The 13,861-nt window shown below is 37.2% G+C and overlaps 1 protein-coding gene across 1 annotated transcript in view; it reads right to left on the reverse strand.

Annotated features, from left to right (window-relative positions):
• The window catches only part of DPP10 (dipeptidyl peptidase like 10), a 118,646-nt gene extending 109,203 nt beyond the window's left edge, over nucleotides 1-9,443 (reverse strand). The window contains exons 1-2 of the mRNA XM_040228988.1: nucleotides 8,643-9,443; nucleotides 1,290-1,387 (exon numbers count right to left, since the gene is read on the reverse strand). Coding sequence (XP_040084922.1) covers nucleotides 1,290-1,387; nucleotides 8,643-8,732 — 188 coding nt within the window. The 5' untranslated portion in view covers nucleotides 8,733-9,443. The remainder of the gene's footprint in view (nucleotides 1-1,289; nucleotides 1,388-8,642) is intronic.
• Nucleotides 9,444-13,861: the final 4,418 nt, after the last annotated feature.

The raw sequence follows: 13,861 nt of genomic DNA on the forward strand, positions 1-13,861 counted from the left end.
AAATGTCCACAGACTGGAGGCTGTACTATCTGTAAAAATCCTAAATATGATGAAAATTTCCCAAATATGTCAATGGAACACTAAGTGGTATTTCAACTTCAATCAGTCACCCTGTAATTATTTTTGATATTAAAAAAACAAACTGTAAGCTTAGTTATATCATTCAATAGTAAAATATATGGTCAGGAAGATCCCCTGGAGAAGAAAATGGCAACCCACTCCAGTACTCTTGCCTGGAAAATCCCATGGATGGAGGAGCCTGGTAGGCTACAGTCCACGGGGTCACAAACAGTCGGACATGACTGAGCGACTTCAGTCGCTCACTCATAGTGTAAAATCTCCAGAAATGTTGTAAATTTTCACCAGGTTAAAAAATTTGAAAAGTCAATTGACAAGTTTGAGATCACTGTGGATTTCACAATCCACATGATTATTTTATTAGCTGTTCAGTTATTGGAGATTTTACTAACATTAAAATGATGCTTTCGATCCATATGATGTATTTCTTTTGTCCCTGCTGCTGCTGCTGCTGCTAAGTCTTCAGTCATGTCCGACTCTGTATGATCCCATAGACAGCAGCCCATGAGGCTCCCTTGTCCCTGGGATTCTCCAGGCAAGAACACTGGAGGGGGTTGCCATTCCCCTCTCCAATGCATGAAAGTGAAAAGTGAAAGTAAAGTCGCTCAGTCGTGTCTGACTCCTAGTGACCCCATGGACTGCAGCCCACCAGGCTCCTCCATCCATGGGATTTTCCAGGCAAGAGTACTGGAGTGGGGTGCCATTGCCTTCTCCGTACTAGAGCTTAAATAAATCTTATGTAGGATATTTAAAGCAAAATCTCATTAAAATTTTCTGCCTGGAGAAGAAAGCTAGGAAATCATTGGCAAGTTAAGAGGGAAAAAGTTGGAATATCACACACATTTTAGGAAGATGGTACTCTTTTAAAGAGAGCCATTTAAAAATATGGAGCAGTTATTTTCAGGAAGAAAATTCAATAGAAAATTATCTTTTGCCCCCATCTCTCTCACACATGTCTCCGGCTGAAGATCTAATTCTTGCTATCAGTATATTTAGTCATTTTGTGGTGCTGGTAATCACCTTAAAACTCTAAATTCTTCCTGGGAACAAGAGATCCAGAATGAGTTCATTCTTACACTAATGGAGGCAACCTCAGTTTTATTTTCAAGTGAATTTATTGAGCTGATCACATCTCTCTCCAAATGGCAACAAAATGATCACTGGAGTTAATAGATCTATTTTCTGGTAAAAGTGAAATTGAAATTACATACCTTGATTTAAAGCTATCTGGTGGCATGAGTTCCAAAGTATGAGTTGGTCCATATAGGTTTACAACATATAATTTGATTGTTGGGTTCACTTGACCTGCCTTTGAGAAAATGAAAGTTGCAATGCAAATATATTAAGTATTAGAATATATTGAGAAAGAAAAAAAATGCATTTTGATTCTTTTGCAATTTTGTGTTAGAATAGGGAAAACGTTTAATTTCTCTGAAGTAGAAATGATTTTAAATTCAACAACTTGATTGCTTTCAATTGTTTTTGTAGATTGCTGCTTCTCAAGCATTTCAGTCAGACAATTAAAGGTGATAGAAAATCATGATGACTTTATTCATTAGGCAGTACTACTGTGTTCTTCCCCTAGAATGACACTAGAATGGCTGGCTTTACAAAACAACTCACACTATAGGATATGAAATGCAAAGGGAAGAGAGCTTGGGTAATTTAAAAGTAAGAAGAGGAAGAAGAAAGAAAAAGAAAACATACCAAATCCTGGTGCTTAAAATTCCACAATACCTAATCTGCTCCATGCATTAGTCATCACAGGTATTCTTTTAAATTATAATGAATACTAAAATGAGGTATAAATTACCTTAGGATGTAGTATGGAGCAGAATGCCTTCACTATGCACCTAGCTTGAAGACTAGAAAGACAGTGGAAAGAAACTGTAATTTGAGTCTATTAAATCAAAATTTGTGAAATAGTAACTAGGCTGTATAGCAGTTAGTATGTTTCTGGCTCCTCATATGTGTTAAAGCACCACGTGAATTATCTTATTGTATGTTCCTACTACAGTCCTAAGGCCTATTTAAAACCATTTCCCAGATGGAGAAGCTAAGCAAATTGTTCAAGGTGAAGCATCCAATAACTAAGGGAGCCAGTATTTAACCCCAGGATGTTCTTAACTGCTCTAGTTTAGCTTCAGTTCATTCCTAGGCAATTATCATCCAAGTTTTTAAAATATACTGTGAAATTTTAGGGAGCAGACCTGGGAACTTAAATCAACATATCGCAAGTATGTTGGATGAATGGATGAAAGAATGTTTATGTGAATAAATAATATAATCAACTGACTACTTGTAGCTCAATGTGTTTCTAAAAAACATATCATCATCATTGTGGTCTAGCTGCTTTGTGAAGAGAAGACCAGTGAGATATACAAAGGACAAGGAAATCAAAAGTGAGCTGAATTAAAAGACGTGGTAAAAATCAAAGGAGAATAATAGCACCGATTTAAAGATAATGAAGATTCACATTCAAGGAATGTGAAAAAAATCCAAAATCCAGAGTTAAATTAGGACCAGAAGCAACATGATGTGTTCCCCCAACAATCAGTAATACCGCCTCAAGAATATCTTGTTAACTTATTAAAAATAAGGAGCATGGAGGGGAGGGAGGGGGGATGAATAGATGAAGAAACAGAGGATTTATAGAGAAGAGCAAAATACTCTGTGTCTTTCATTACACATCTGTCCAAACTCATAGAATACATGAACCAAGGTTGAACCATAATGCAAACTCTGGACTTTGGGTGATTACAATGTGTCAATGGAGCTTCATCAGTTGTATCAAACCCAACTCTAGTGGGGGAGGTTGAGTGGCAAAAGGGGTTATATATGGTACAAATATCTTCCTTCCCCTTAAGTTTGTTGTGAATCTTAAACTGCTCCAAAAAAAAGAAAGTCTTCATTTAAAAAAACTGACTAGTACATCTGTGGAAGTGTATCACACACGTCAGGAGTTTGATCCAAAGAAAGGAGTCTAGAAAAGCTTTCATTTTAGAAATGTGGTGACCATAAACAGAGATTATGAAAATGGTTCATATGATAAAGGGCTTCCTGGAAAATAAGCAATGAACTTGCCTCACAGAGAAGCCTCTGGTGTCAAATTTTGTAAAGCTTTTTATTCTAAAACTCTCCAGTGCCTAGGTTCCTCTGTCTTGAGCAATATACCCTTCTTCCTCTCTTAGTAACTGTTTTTCACATCACTTTTGTTTTAATTAAACTTCCATGTTCCACCCTGAAAGTATTGGTCTTTCTCTGTATTTTTTGAGTGTAATAATTTCTTTAGCTTGATCAAATATGCTAAAATTTAGGGTGGGGACACAGTATTTTGCAATGTCATTCAAAATGCTGTTCATTAGCCAGCAGAATAAATGAGAATTTTATAAACACAAATTCATGGCCCCAGCTGAACCTATATTCATACTCAGAATCAGAATCTTGGGGTGTGGATCTAAGAACCTGGGCTTTAACAAGATTCCTGGATAATTTTAATTAGTATGCAAATGTTAACAAAATACTGATATATTAATATGTGCATATATCTACATATAGATGCATATTACTGCTCAGCAGTTATTAAAGGTGAACTTTCATGAAAATCATCCAGAGGTCCTGGAAAGCTTATTAAACCTATGATTGCTGAGCTCCACCTGCAGCATTTCTAATGTCTGGATGGGATGTGAGAATTTGCACTTCAAATAATTTCCCAGATGTGGCTGATACTGCTAGTAAAAGGGCTACATTTTGAGAAATGGTTCAGTTTACAAATCAGAGAAGTCTGGGTTCAAATTTTCACTGTTATTTACTGGATTTGGACCTTGGATAGGACATGAAAGATTCTAAAGTATTATTTTATTTGATTATCAAAAATAAGGCCATGTTACTCTGAGAATACGTCACAGAAGTTTTGAGTCAAAATAGATTTTCTTTCTGTGGAAAACAACCATCTCATACTTTTGTTATGTGGACTAACAAAAATGATGATTTACAAAGGTGCCCAAAATAGTATACATTTACTTAAATAATTAACTCATGAATTAAATATAATGGATAGACATTGATTTTTCTAGTTTTTTTATTGTGTTTATATTTTTTAATCTTTCAGTAAACTGAAGAAAATGACAAATTGCATTATATCTAATCAGTTTTTGTGAACTCTTATCAATGATGCATAATTTTATGACATACTTTGTTGAAAATATACATGGTTATTACCATATATTAAGGCAGTTTTGTTTTTTTTTTCTGATCTACAAGACTGTAAGGATAACTGGTATTCCAGTTAGCTTCCATGTGGCCAAAATCAAACATTAAGCTGTTTCTAAAATTTAGCTGTTTAGAATTCTATAATCTCAATTTGATTTCTTTCCATGGAGTTTTGAAATTAAGTGCACATTGCAAATTCACTTGTATCTTTTAATATGTGAATTGCTTCAATAGTTTGCAAATTAGAGGAGTTCATCCATTGGGCTTTTATAGCTAATTTGCTACAAAGACTGAAAATCCACAGAATCCTCCCTCTATGATTGTGAAACACAAGCCTCAATAATAATTAACCTTATTTTACTGGCAACCAAATTGTCATTAAACAAGATAATGTTTTAATTAAGAAGATTAACCTGAGGTTATTGAGATATAACTGTATATCTTTTTTTGTGCTAAATTGCTAATGATAGGGTATTTTATGAGTTCTGAATCATGCTGAATTAAGTAAAATACAAATATTTCTGTTTAGTGTAAGTATTTCATTAGAAATCTGACCACATTGGGTATTTGCTGCACTCATTTTAATCTAGTTTAATTTGAAGCACAATTTAGTGTGAATTCTATGCATTACTGAAAAGTCTAAAGGACAACTTTTTGAAAGTTTATTACATAAGTTAAGAGCAAATCAAAGTAACATATTTGTTAGTGGAAAAGTTAACAAACATTTCTTTTTTTAAACCAGAGTATAAAATAATGAAATTTTGAAAATTCAAGTAGTAGACTCAAAATGATACTGAAGTTTATTCTGAGAACAGGATTAAAACTCAAAACTAGTTTCTTCGAGCTCTGTTGCCTTAAGTATCTGCAGGTATTTCTACTGACAACCACCTGAGGACTTGGAATTCTTTCTCTTTGGCCACTATATGTCTTGTCTTTATTTTTAATACTCCTTAACGGTAGTTATGAATACACTCAGGACCTTTACCATGTAACACACATCATGCATCAGATATGAGGCTTCCCAGGTGGTGCTAGTGGTCAAGAATCTGCCTGCCAATGCAGGAGACGCGAGAAGCACAGGTTGGATCCCCTGGAGATGTATCATTTATTATATATATATATTGCATGTGTGGGGCTTCTCTGGTGGCTCAGTGGTAAAGAGTCCACTGTAAGACAGGAGATGTGGATTTGATCCCTGGGTCGGCAAGATCCCCTGGAGGAGGGTATGGCTAACCCACTCCAGTATTCTTGCCTGTAGACTCCCAAGGGCAGAGGAGCCTGTTGGGCTACAGTCCGCTGGGTCACATAGAGTTAGACAGAACCAAAGCAACTGAGTGCAAACATGTAACATATTTGGTGCTATGGAAGTTACTCATACAGAGCTGAGTCATTTGTACTTAATGGAGCCGCCAGAGCTCCACATCTGTTAGTTAACTTGACAAGGATTCCAGCTACATCTTCTGAGATACAAGTTAACCTCTGGTAGTTTTACAGAGAGAGAGAGACAGAATCAATAAATTTGAGTTATTTCTCTGTTCTCAAAATAACTATGACTTTTATAAAAGGACATAGCCTTTTAGAGCCTTATTTTGCCCATTTGTAAACCAGACGCAATTGTGAAGAAGGCCAAATAAAGAAAAAAAGTGAAAGGTCTCTATGAAAATATATAGTGTATTATTAGCATACATGATTTACCCAATTAATACATAAACATTATTTTTATTTTATGCCTACTTACTATATTAATTAAATAATAACATAAATGACAATATATTGTCTAGGTTTGTCAACCCAGAATCTTCTGATTTACTGCTAACTTATTTAGATTTTCTCAGATGTTTTTATATGTCCATTTGTTTGCCACAGACAATAAAATTTTAAGGCCTAGGAGTGTCCAAGTTCAAGCACCAAGTCTGTAACAAAGAAGGCAACTTGAAGATGCAGCTATGACATATGGCTTTTCTGTGAATCCTAACATCCCCACTTCTCTTGGGAAATACAGAAAGTGGTCCCTTCCCTGGATTTGATTTTAAGCCCTTCATATGGTGCACACACTGAACATTCTGAGTGACTGTCCTGCCTATTGACTTGCTGTTTTCACAACAAAGACCTATTATTCATTTTGTATTTACATGGTCAGGTGAACTTTCATTATAAGTAAATCCAATGGGATGAGAATCTAGTTCAGAAGTCTTTTCACTTTTTTTCTGGTAAAAATAAAGGTGCAGGTATGTTATACTGGCATAAGCTGTCATCCATAAAACATGGGTAAATCTACAACTGGAGAAGACATAAGGTACATGAAGTACCATACAAACGTCTTGGGAGATGTAATTATTTTGTTGCTAGGTCAAACTGCCATATTTTCCTGAGGAGCATTGAGTATATGTGTTTTCAGATCTAGGCCCAGAAAGTGGCCTAAAAATGATATTTCAGAATGGTGGAATCAGATTCTTCTCAATCCTGCTGCCTTCCATAGCTGCCAGTCAGTCACACTGATATTACAGCCTACTGGAAGGAAGATGGGATGGGGAAAGAGAAAGCACAGAATCTCCATGAGCAAATAGTCTCCTCATCCCTCTCAATATTCACCCCTGTCCTTCCTCCTGTCCCCAGGAGTCTTGTGGATAACAGGAATATCAGCAAAGTCACCCCCCCACCCACCGGCCACACCCTCACTGCAGAAGTAAAAAATGCATGGATGCATAATTTTTCCAGTACTCTGCATAGCAGCTACGGTGATGCATACATTTAAAGGTATACCGTCTATTGTACTTTGTAAACACAACGTACAACTCACTAAAGAAAGGGCTTAAAAACAGCTTCTAAATAAAATCAACAGCCACCTTTTACCTCCTTAAGAGTTAAAATGTGTAAACTGGAATTGAAAAGTTTTCTATAAGACTTCTTTACATGACTAATGTCTAGGGCTACCTCACTTTTTCTTTTTTTTGTTTTTTTGTAAACATGGGGAAAACGAGCTTTAAAGCACGAATGACATTAATTAAAAATGACATATAAGAGAAAAACCAATATACTCCAGATGTTTCTGCAGCCTGCTTTCAGAGGCCTTACCCAACACTTAAAAGTAGCTTTGCTGAATAAAAATATACCAAGAGACTCAAAAGGCAAATTGATTTATGACCTTGTTACTGAGCATATACTCTGTGGCTGACAAAGGCTGATTTCAGGGTATCAGAAGAAGAGGGGGATTTTTCTAAACCTCCATGCTGAATATGACTTCTTTCTAGTTTCATGTGAGATGCAAAGGTTGGAGATGGAAATGGCAACCCAATCCAGTACTCTTGCCTGGAAAATCCCATGGACGGAGGAGCCTGGTAGGCTACAGTCCATGAAGTCGCAAGGAGTTGGACACAACTGAGCGCCTTCACATCACATTAAAATATTTAAACACTTTTGAGGAAAAATACTTATAATAAATTTTCATCATGAGAACTCACTATCACTCAAAAAGATATCCATTATTTGCTCTTCAATATCAGTTTGTTATCAGTTTGTTAGAGGATATGGCAAGAATGGTTGGGTGGAGTCAGGGCCTGTGGACTTAGCATTAGGAATAAGAGAAATTGTGCTACTCATAGAAAAAATAGTTTTGCTATCTGGGCAAGAGTTCCATATTCACTTCACACAATAAAACAATTCCAGCTATTCCAGCTATGCCTGACTATGGCTCTGCCCAGCATTTTATAAAGTATGTTCCAGAGTATGCTCTGCCAAAAGAATACTGATGTTAATATTAACACTAATAAATTCTCTAGGCTTAGTCTATTCTTTATTGGTGATTCTTTATGTTTAGTCTATTTTTTTAAGTGAGATTCTTTATGTTTAGTCTATTCCTTACTGAGATCCTTTATGCTTAGTCTACTTTTTATAGGAGATTTATAATACACATTAGCATACAGTATATTAACTGCTCTGAGAAATCATCTGAAAAAAACTAGATGTTTTTTCTTTTAAACCGAGAATTCCCAGCTTATTTGACTGTGATAAACAACTCACAGAATATACCTTGGAGAAACCTTTGCTCTGGCATCAGTGCTGACTTATGTTTTCTCACTCTCTTTTTTACTGTGAAAGTGAGAGATAAAGACTGACAGCATCAAAGGGAAAGAAAGAAAGCGGAAGTTCCTGCAATCTTGAATCATCTTCACCTGTGCCTATGCAAGCACAGTGGAGAGACTATCGCATGCTCTTAAAATCGTGAGTCTGTCGACAAGTAAGGGGGTTTCTTTAATTCTCAGAAGACAACTTGTTTCTGAACCAAGAATACTATTGATCAACTCAGTGGTGCAGAGAGAAGGGGAACAAACTAGCATTTCCACATGACTTACCTTAGGATATGGATACTGCTTTCCTTTGGGATACAAAGCTCCAGTAAACCGAGGAATAACCATGTTAGGCACCAAGGAATCATTTATCATTAGGAAGGCGAGCCTTTCTCCATCTGGTGACCACCAGTGGGCGATGTGAGAATGCAGAAGTTCCTCTAGAATAAATGAGTGTTAGTTTGAAACCAACTGTAGATGTGGGCTCATTGACCCACAAATGTCTGTCCTTGAAATCTCCATTGTACATAAATATTTTCTACACAGTGTGGTGGATTTGATTCCATTTCATGGAGAACTCTCTATTTCCAGGTTACCCTTTTGGTCCCAGGAAAAACAGATGCAAAGGAAGGAAAGAATAAAGCAGTGAAGTTAGGATTTCGTGGATTGCCAGCAATTTGAACAGAGGTGAAAGCACAATGGAGGTAAAAAGAATAAGAAGAGGAGAAGAGTAGTTGAAGACTGAAATATGACATTAACCATATCCGTGTCACCTTTCATATTTGCATTCAGTCACATTTCCATCCTCTCATCATCAAACTAGTCAAATACTCTGCAGATTCGTTAAACTATTTTAAACTCTAAGGAAATAAAATTAAAAATATACTGCATAACTTTTGTGTGACCCCAGATCCACTATCCACTTTTACATATCTGATTTTTGGCCCAGGAAATTAACTCATATGAACTCTATCAAAAGGGCTCCCATGCACTCTAGAGTATGGCCATTCTGGTGCTTTGGCAAGAGATTATAAGGAGACGAGTAAAATGGCAGCATGTATTCCCTTGACTCTGTCCTGTAATGTCACCCAAGACTTACTGTGTGTGTTAAATGATGTTACTCTCCCATCAATGCTGCCTCATCTACACAATTTTCTCCTTTTGTATCTGATAATGGCTCACTTCTGATACCACAGAGGTCGTCATTGCCTGGCTGCTATTAGTCTAGATTATAGTTCTGCTATTTTTTCGTAAATAAACCCCTTTCAAATTATTGAATATGCTAACTTTTTCCTTTTTAAGACCCAGAAAAGTGATCTTAAAAATTAGATTTTGAGACAAGGTTGGAGATGTATCTGTATCTATCTACATATATATACATAGATGTTTAATCTATATCTGTCTGTCTATATGTATATCTTTTATGTGATAACAGCATTTCTTGGGGGAACTGGAGCATAGATAATCCATAGCGAGGGATGGAATCACAAATAATCAGTTGCCACTGGTGATGACATAGGATGAAATGCAGCAAGAGAGGAAAAGTGTTGGAAGGACGAGTGGTTGTGATACTCAGTTGTTGCAACAAGGGCAAATGTAAAGACTGTGAGTTTTTACGAGACCTCAGAGGGATTGCATAGAAATAAACAGAAATTGAAATCATGACCACTAAATCAGGAAAACTCAAAAGGTAGCCATGACAACTTTGGTGTTCCTCTCTTCTGTGGCGAGAGGTCCCACATCTGATGGAAGGGCAGATGTGGCTGAGGTCTAAGTTGTGGTGCAGAGCTGAATCACAAACTATGGTTTGAACTCCACTTGTTTTTTAAAGCTGAGAGCAGTATTGGGGAAGTGTTTGGAGTTGACACAGTATAGGAATGCTTAGGTAGATGTGTGCAGCACACTTAACGCTTTTTGGACCAGTCTCATGAATAACCAGCTTTACAATGGAATATTGGCTGAAGATTTTGAACCTCAAAATTTCCGCAAATCTTGCTGACTTAGGCAACCTCTGTCCAAGGGAGCTAGACCTGTTCTGCATAAAGGCAGAGTATAAAATGAATTCCTGTAAAGCTTATGAGTTGGCATCCCTAGGGAAGAGTAGGACGTCTCTTATCAAGTGAGAGAAAATTTATTGAGATTGTATTTATTTAAAAGTTTAGAGGGCCTATACTTAATTTCTAACATAATTCCACAGTGATAAGAGAACAGACCCTATATGATTTCAATTATCTTTAGACCATGAAATTTTTGCATCTTGTTTTATGTTCCTGGATATGTTCCACTGTCCCTTGGCTTAGTCTATGGGAACTTGAATAGATTCTGTATGCTGCTATTGTGTGAAAACTATATAAATCTTAAGTACGTTGAATTAGTTCATAGTGCTTTTTCACGTCTATTATATCCTTCTACTTTTCTGTCTTTCATTCTACTAATTTTTGAGAGCTTGATATTGAAACTCCAACTAAAAATCTTAATTTCTCGACTTAAAATTAATTGTTATATATAGTGGAACTATATAACCTTGTTCTGTATTTTCCAAGTCTTCTGTGAATGTGTCATCATATTTGCATAATTTTAAAAATTTTTAAAAAAATGTGTAGAGGTCCTGGACTCTGGATTTTGAAGAACATCATAAACCACATTCACACCTGTTGGCCAGTTTTGCTCCCAGGTTCCCTGGTGACTCAGATGGTAGAGAATCTGCCTGCAATGCAGGAGACCGAGGTTCAATCCCTGGTTCAGGAAGGTCCCTAGAGAAGGAAATGGCAGTACATTCCAGTATTTTTCCCCTGGAGAACTTCATGGACAGAGGAGTCTGGCAGCTACAATCCATGGGGTCACAAAGAGTCAGACATGACTGACCAAATTTCACTTCACTTAAACCTGTAAAGCTGCCAGTTCTGAGTAGAACCTGAGCAGGAGAAGGTTGTGTAGCCTATCAGGGCCATAGTACAACCTTCCCTACCATCTTCACTTTGTGACCCAGCAGATATGATGGTGATATAAGCATCCATGGCAAACTGATTTTGTGTGCAACTCCTGACAATTACCATATGACAGTTGAACCACAGGCATTACAAGGTTTACAGAAAGGCCATTTTCTCCTGTGTGATAAATATTCCCCAATTCAAAGGCAGCTCACTATTGAGTTATGGTAAAAATAATTAGCCTTACCACGAGATGCCAAGTGACGAGGCAACCAAACTGCCAGTTATGAACTGATTTTCATCTGATTCAGTGACCACAAAACTAAACATATAGAGCTATATTCCACTGTAAGATAGAAAGGGTTTATATGGAACTAGACCAGAACATATCGGTGAACTCTACATACAGGCATCCTCTACTTTATCCTCTTTCTTTTATTTCACATCTACGCTTCAGGGTGTGTTTTCTAACATAAACTGGCAGAGGAGGAATACATGCAAGCCTGGCTTACGGGCAGGTTTGCATGATGTACTTCAGCACACTGGAATTGGACAGGCTCTGCTTCCCTTGTGGCGCAGCTGGTAAAGAATTTGCCTGCAATGCAGGAGACCTGGGTTCGATCCCTGGGTTCGGAAGATCTCCTGGAGAAGGGAAAGACTCCCCACTCCAGTATTCTGGCCTAGAGAATTCCATGGACTGCATGGGGTTGCAAAGAGTCGGACACGACTGAGCAACTTTCACTTCACTGTACTACAATCTGATTCAGGAGTGATATTAAAAGACTATAACAAACATAAACTCCCCCAGTTGGAAGGCTTTTAAACAAGATATATATTTTGCACTTCTTGTGGAAGGAGACTTGGATTGAAGCATGGGGCCATCCAGACTTCTGCACAGGAACTAATAAGAGTCCACCTGGTCAGGGATATAGAAAAGTAAAATTACAGATTTAGTGACGGGACGTCTAGGGAAAGGAAGTGTATGGAGTTGTCAGAAGGTGTAAAAATATAAACATTTGAAGATATTAGTGTCCAGCTTAATGTTAATCAGAGCATATCCATAGCAGAGGAGGTTCTTAATGATCCAATCACAGTATGGCCACCAAGTGCATGTCCGTTTGCCACCATGACCTGCCAATAATAGTGACCATTAATAAACTCTTCACATGGCATTATTTACCAGAAGACCCAGCTGACTACCTGAGGACAGGTGGACTACATGGAAACTCTTCCACGAAGAAGGGGTGGCATTGCTATTACAGAGGCAGACACATGGTCTAGGTATAGTTGTACATTTGCTGCCTTTAGTCCTATCAGTACTGCTATTCACGGGTTTACAGAATAACTTATCCATTACCACAATAACTCACGCTATGTCACCTCCAAATAGTAACTATTTATAGCAAAAGAGGGGCAATGGGCTCAAATGGGATTCACTGATTTCATCATGTCCCTCATTAGCTGTACATACGTGGCTTGACAGAAGAGTAAAACAGCCGGCTCTGTCTCAATTTTGGCACTATTTGTTTGACAATATTCTTGAAGATCCTACAGATATTAGTGTCCTACTTAATGTCCAGCTGAAGTACATCCACAGCAGAGGAGGCTCTGTGTCCCTCCTGAATTACTAGGAAGCACAGGTATAGGTTAAGGGGTAAAAGTGTAACGTTCTCTTTCACTATCACACCAGTAATCCATTGGGCACATTCTGTTCCTTATTCTCATAATAGGCTTCGTGGGTTTAGAAATCCTCATGCCCAAGGGAGGATTGCCTCAACAAGGAACACAGCCATAATTCTGTTCCTCTGAATTGAAAACTGAAATTTCTCTCTGACCATTTTGGGCTCAGTATGACTGGGGGCAAAAAAAAATGACAGAAAAAATAGTCACTGTGCTGGGTCCAATGATTAATCTCATTGCCAGGAAAATAATGTGCCTTTACTATAAAAAAGAGGACAAGGAAGAATCTATTTGGAATTTAGCAGATTCACAAGTATTCTCTGGTATAATTCCATCTAATTTTCCAATTCTACATTTCCATACTCCAATTTCCATTTTAATGGAAAACTAAAATGGTTGCAACCTAATTAAGAAGAGGAAGCAAAGGAATAAGATTCAGTAGGAATAAAGTCTTGGTTTGATGCACCAGGTAAATAACCAGTCTATTCTAAATGCTGGCAGAAGATAAAGGGGAAACATAATGAATAGTTGAAGGTGCTTTGATTATCAATTAGAGTCTTATGATAAGTTTTTTTTTTTCTTAATAGGGGCTTTCACCCACAAATCTTCTATGAATAACACAAGTATTTGGCTGTAGCTATCAATTTCTTACAGGAATATTATTGGACTAATATTACTGTATAATGAAACAGTACCAGGTGGGACTTTGTATGCTCCTATTTTGACACCACAAACTTTTCATTGGAAAAGAATATTCCCATGATATCTAGTCTAAGTATGGCCAATATGAAAACAGGCAAATCAAATAAAGAGAAAAGAAGTTAGTACATGGCATTTATTTCTTTGGTTCCCACCCATGAAGTCATGTGGGTAAGGCTCTGTTCCTCAACCAAA

Source organism: Oryx dammah, unplaced genomic scaffold (genome assembly GCF_014754425.2).
Source record: "Oryx dammah isolate SB20612 unplaced genomic scaffold, SCBI_Odam_1.1 HiC_scaffold_27, whole genome shotgun sequence".
NCBI classification, from domain to species: domain Eukaryota; kingdom Metazoa; phylum Chordata; class Mammalia; order Artiodactyla; family Bovidae; genus Oryx; species Oryx dammah.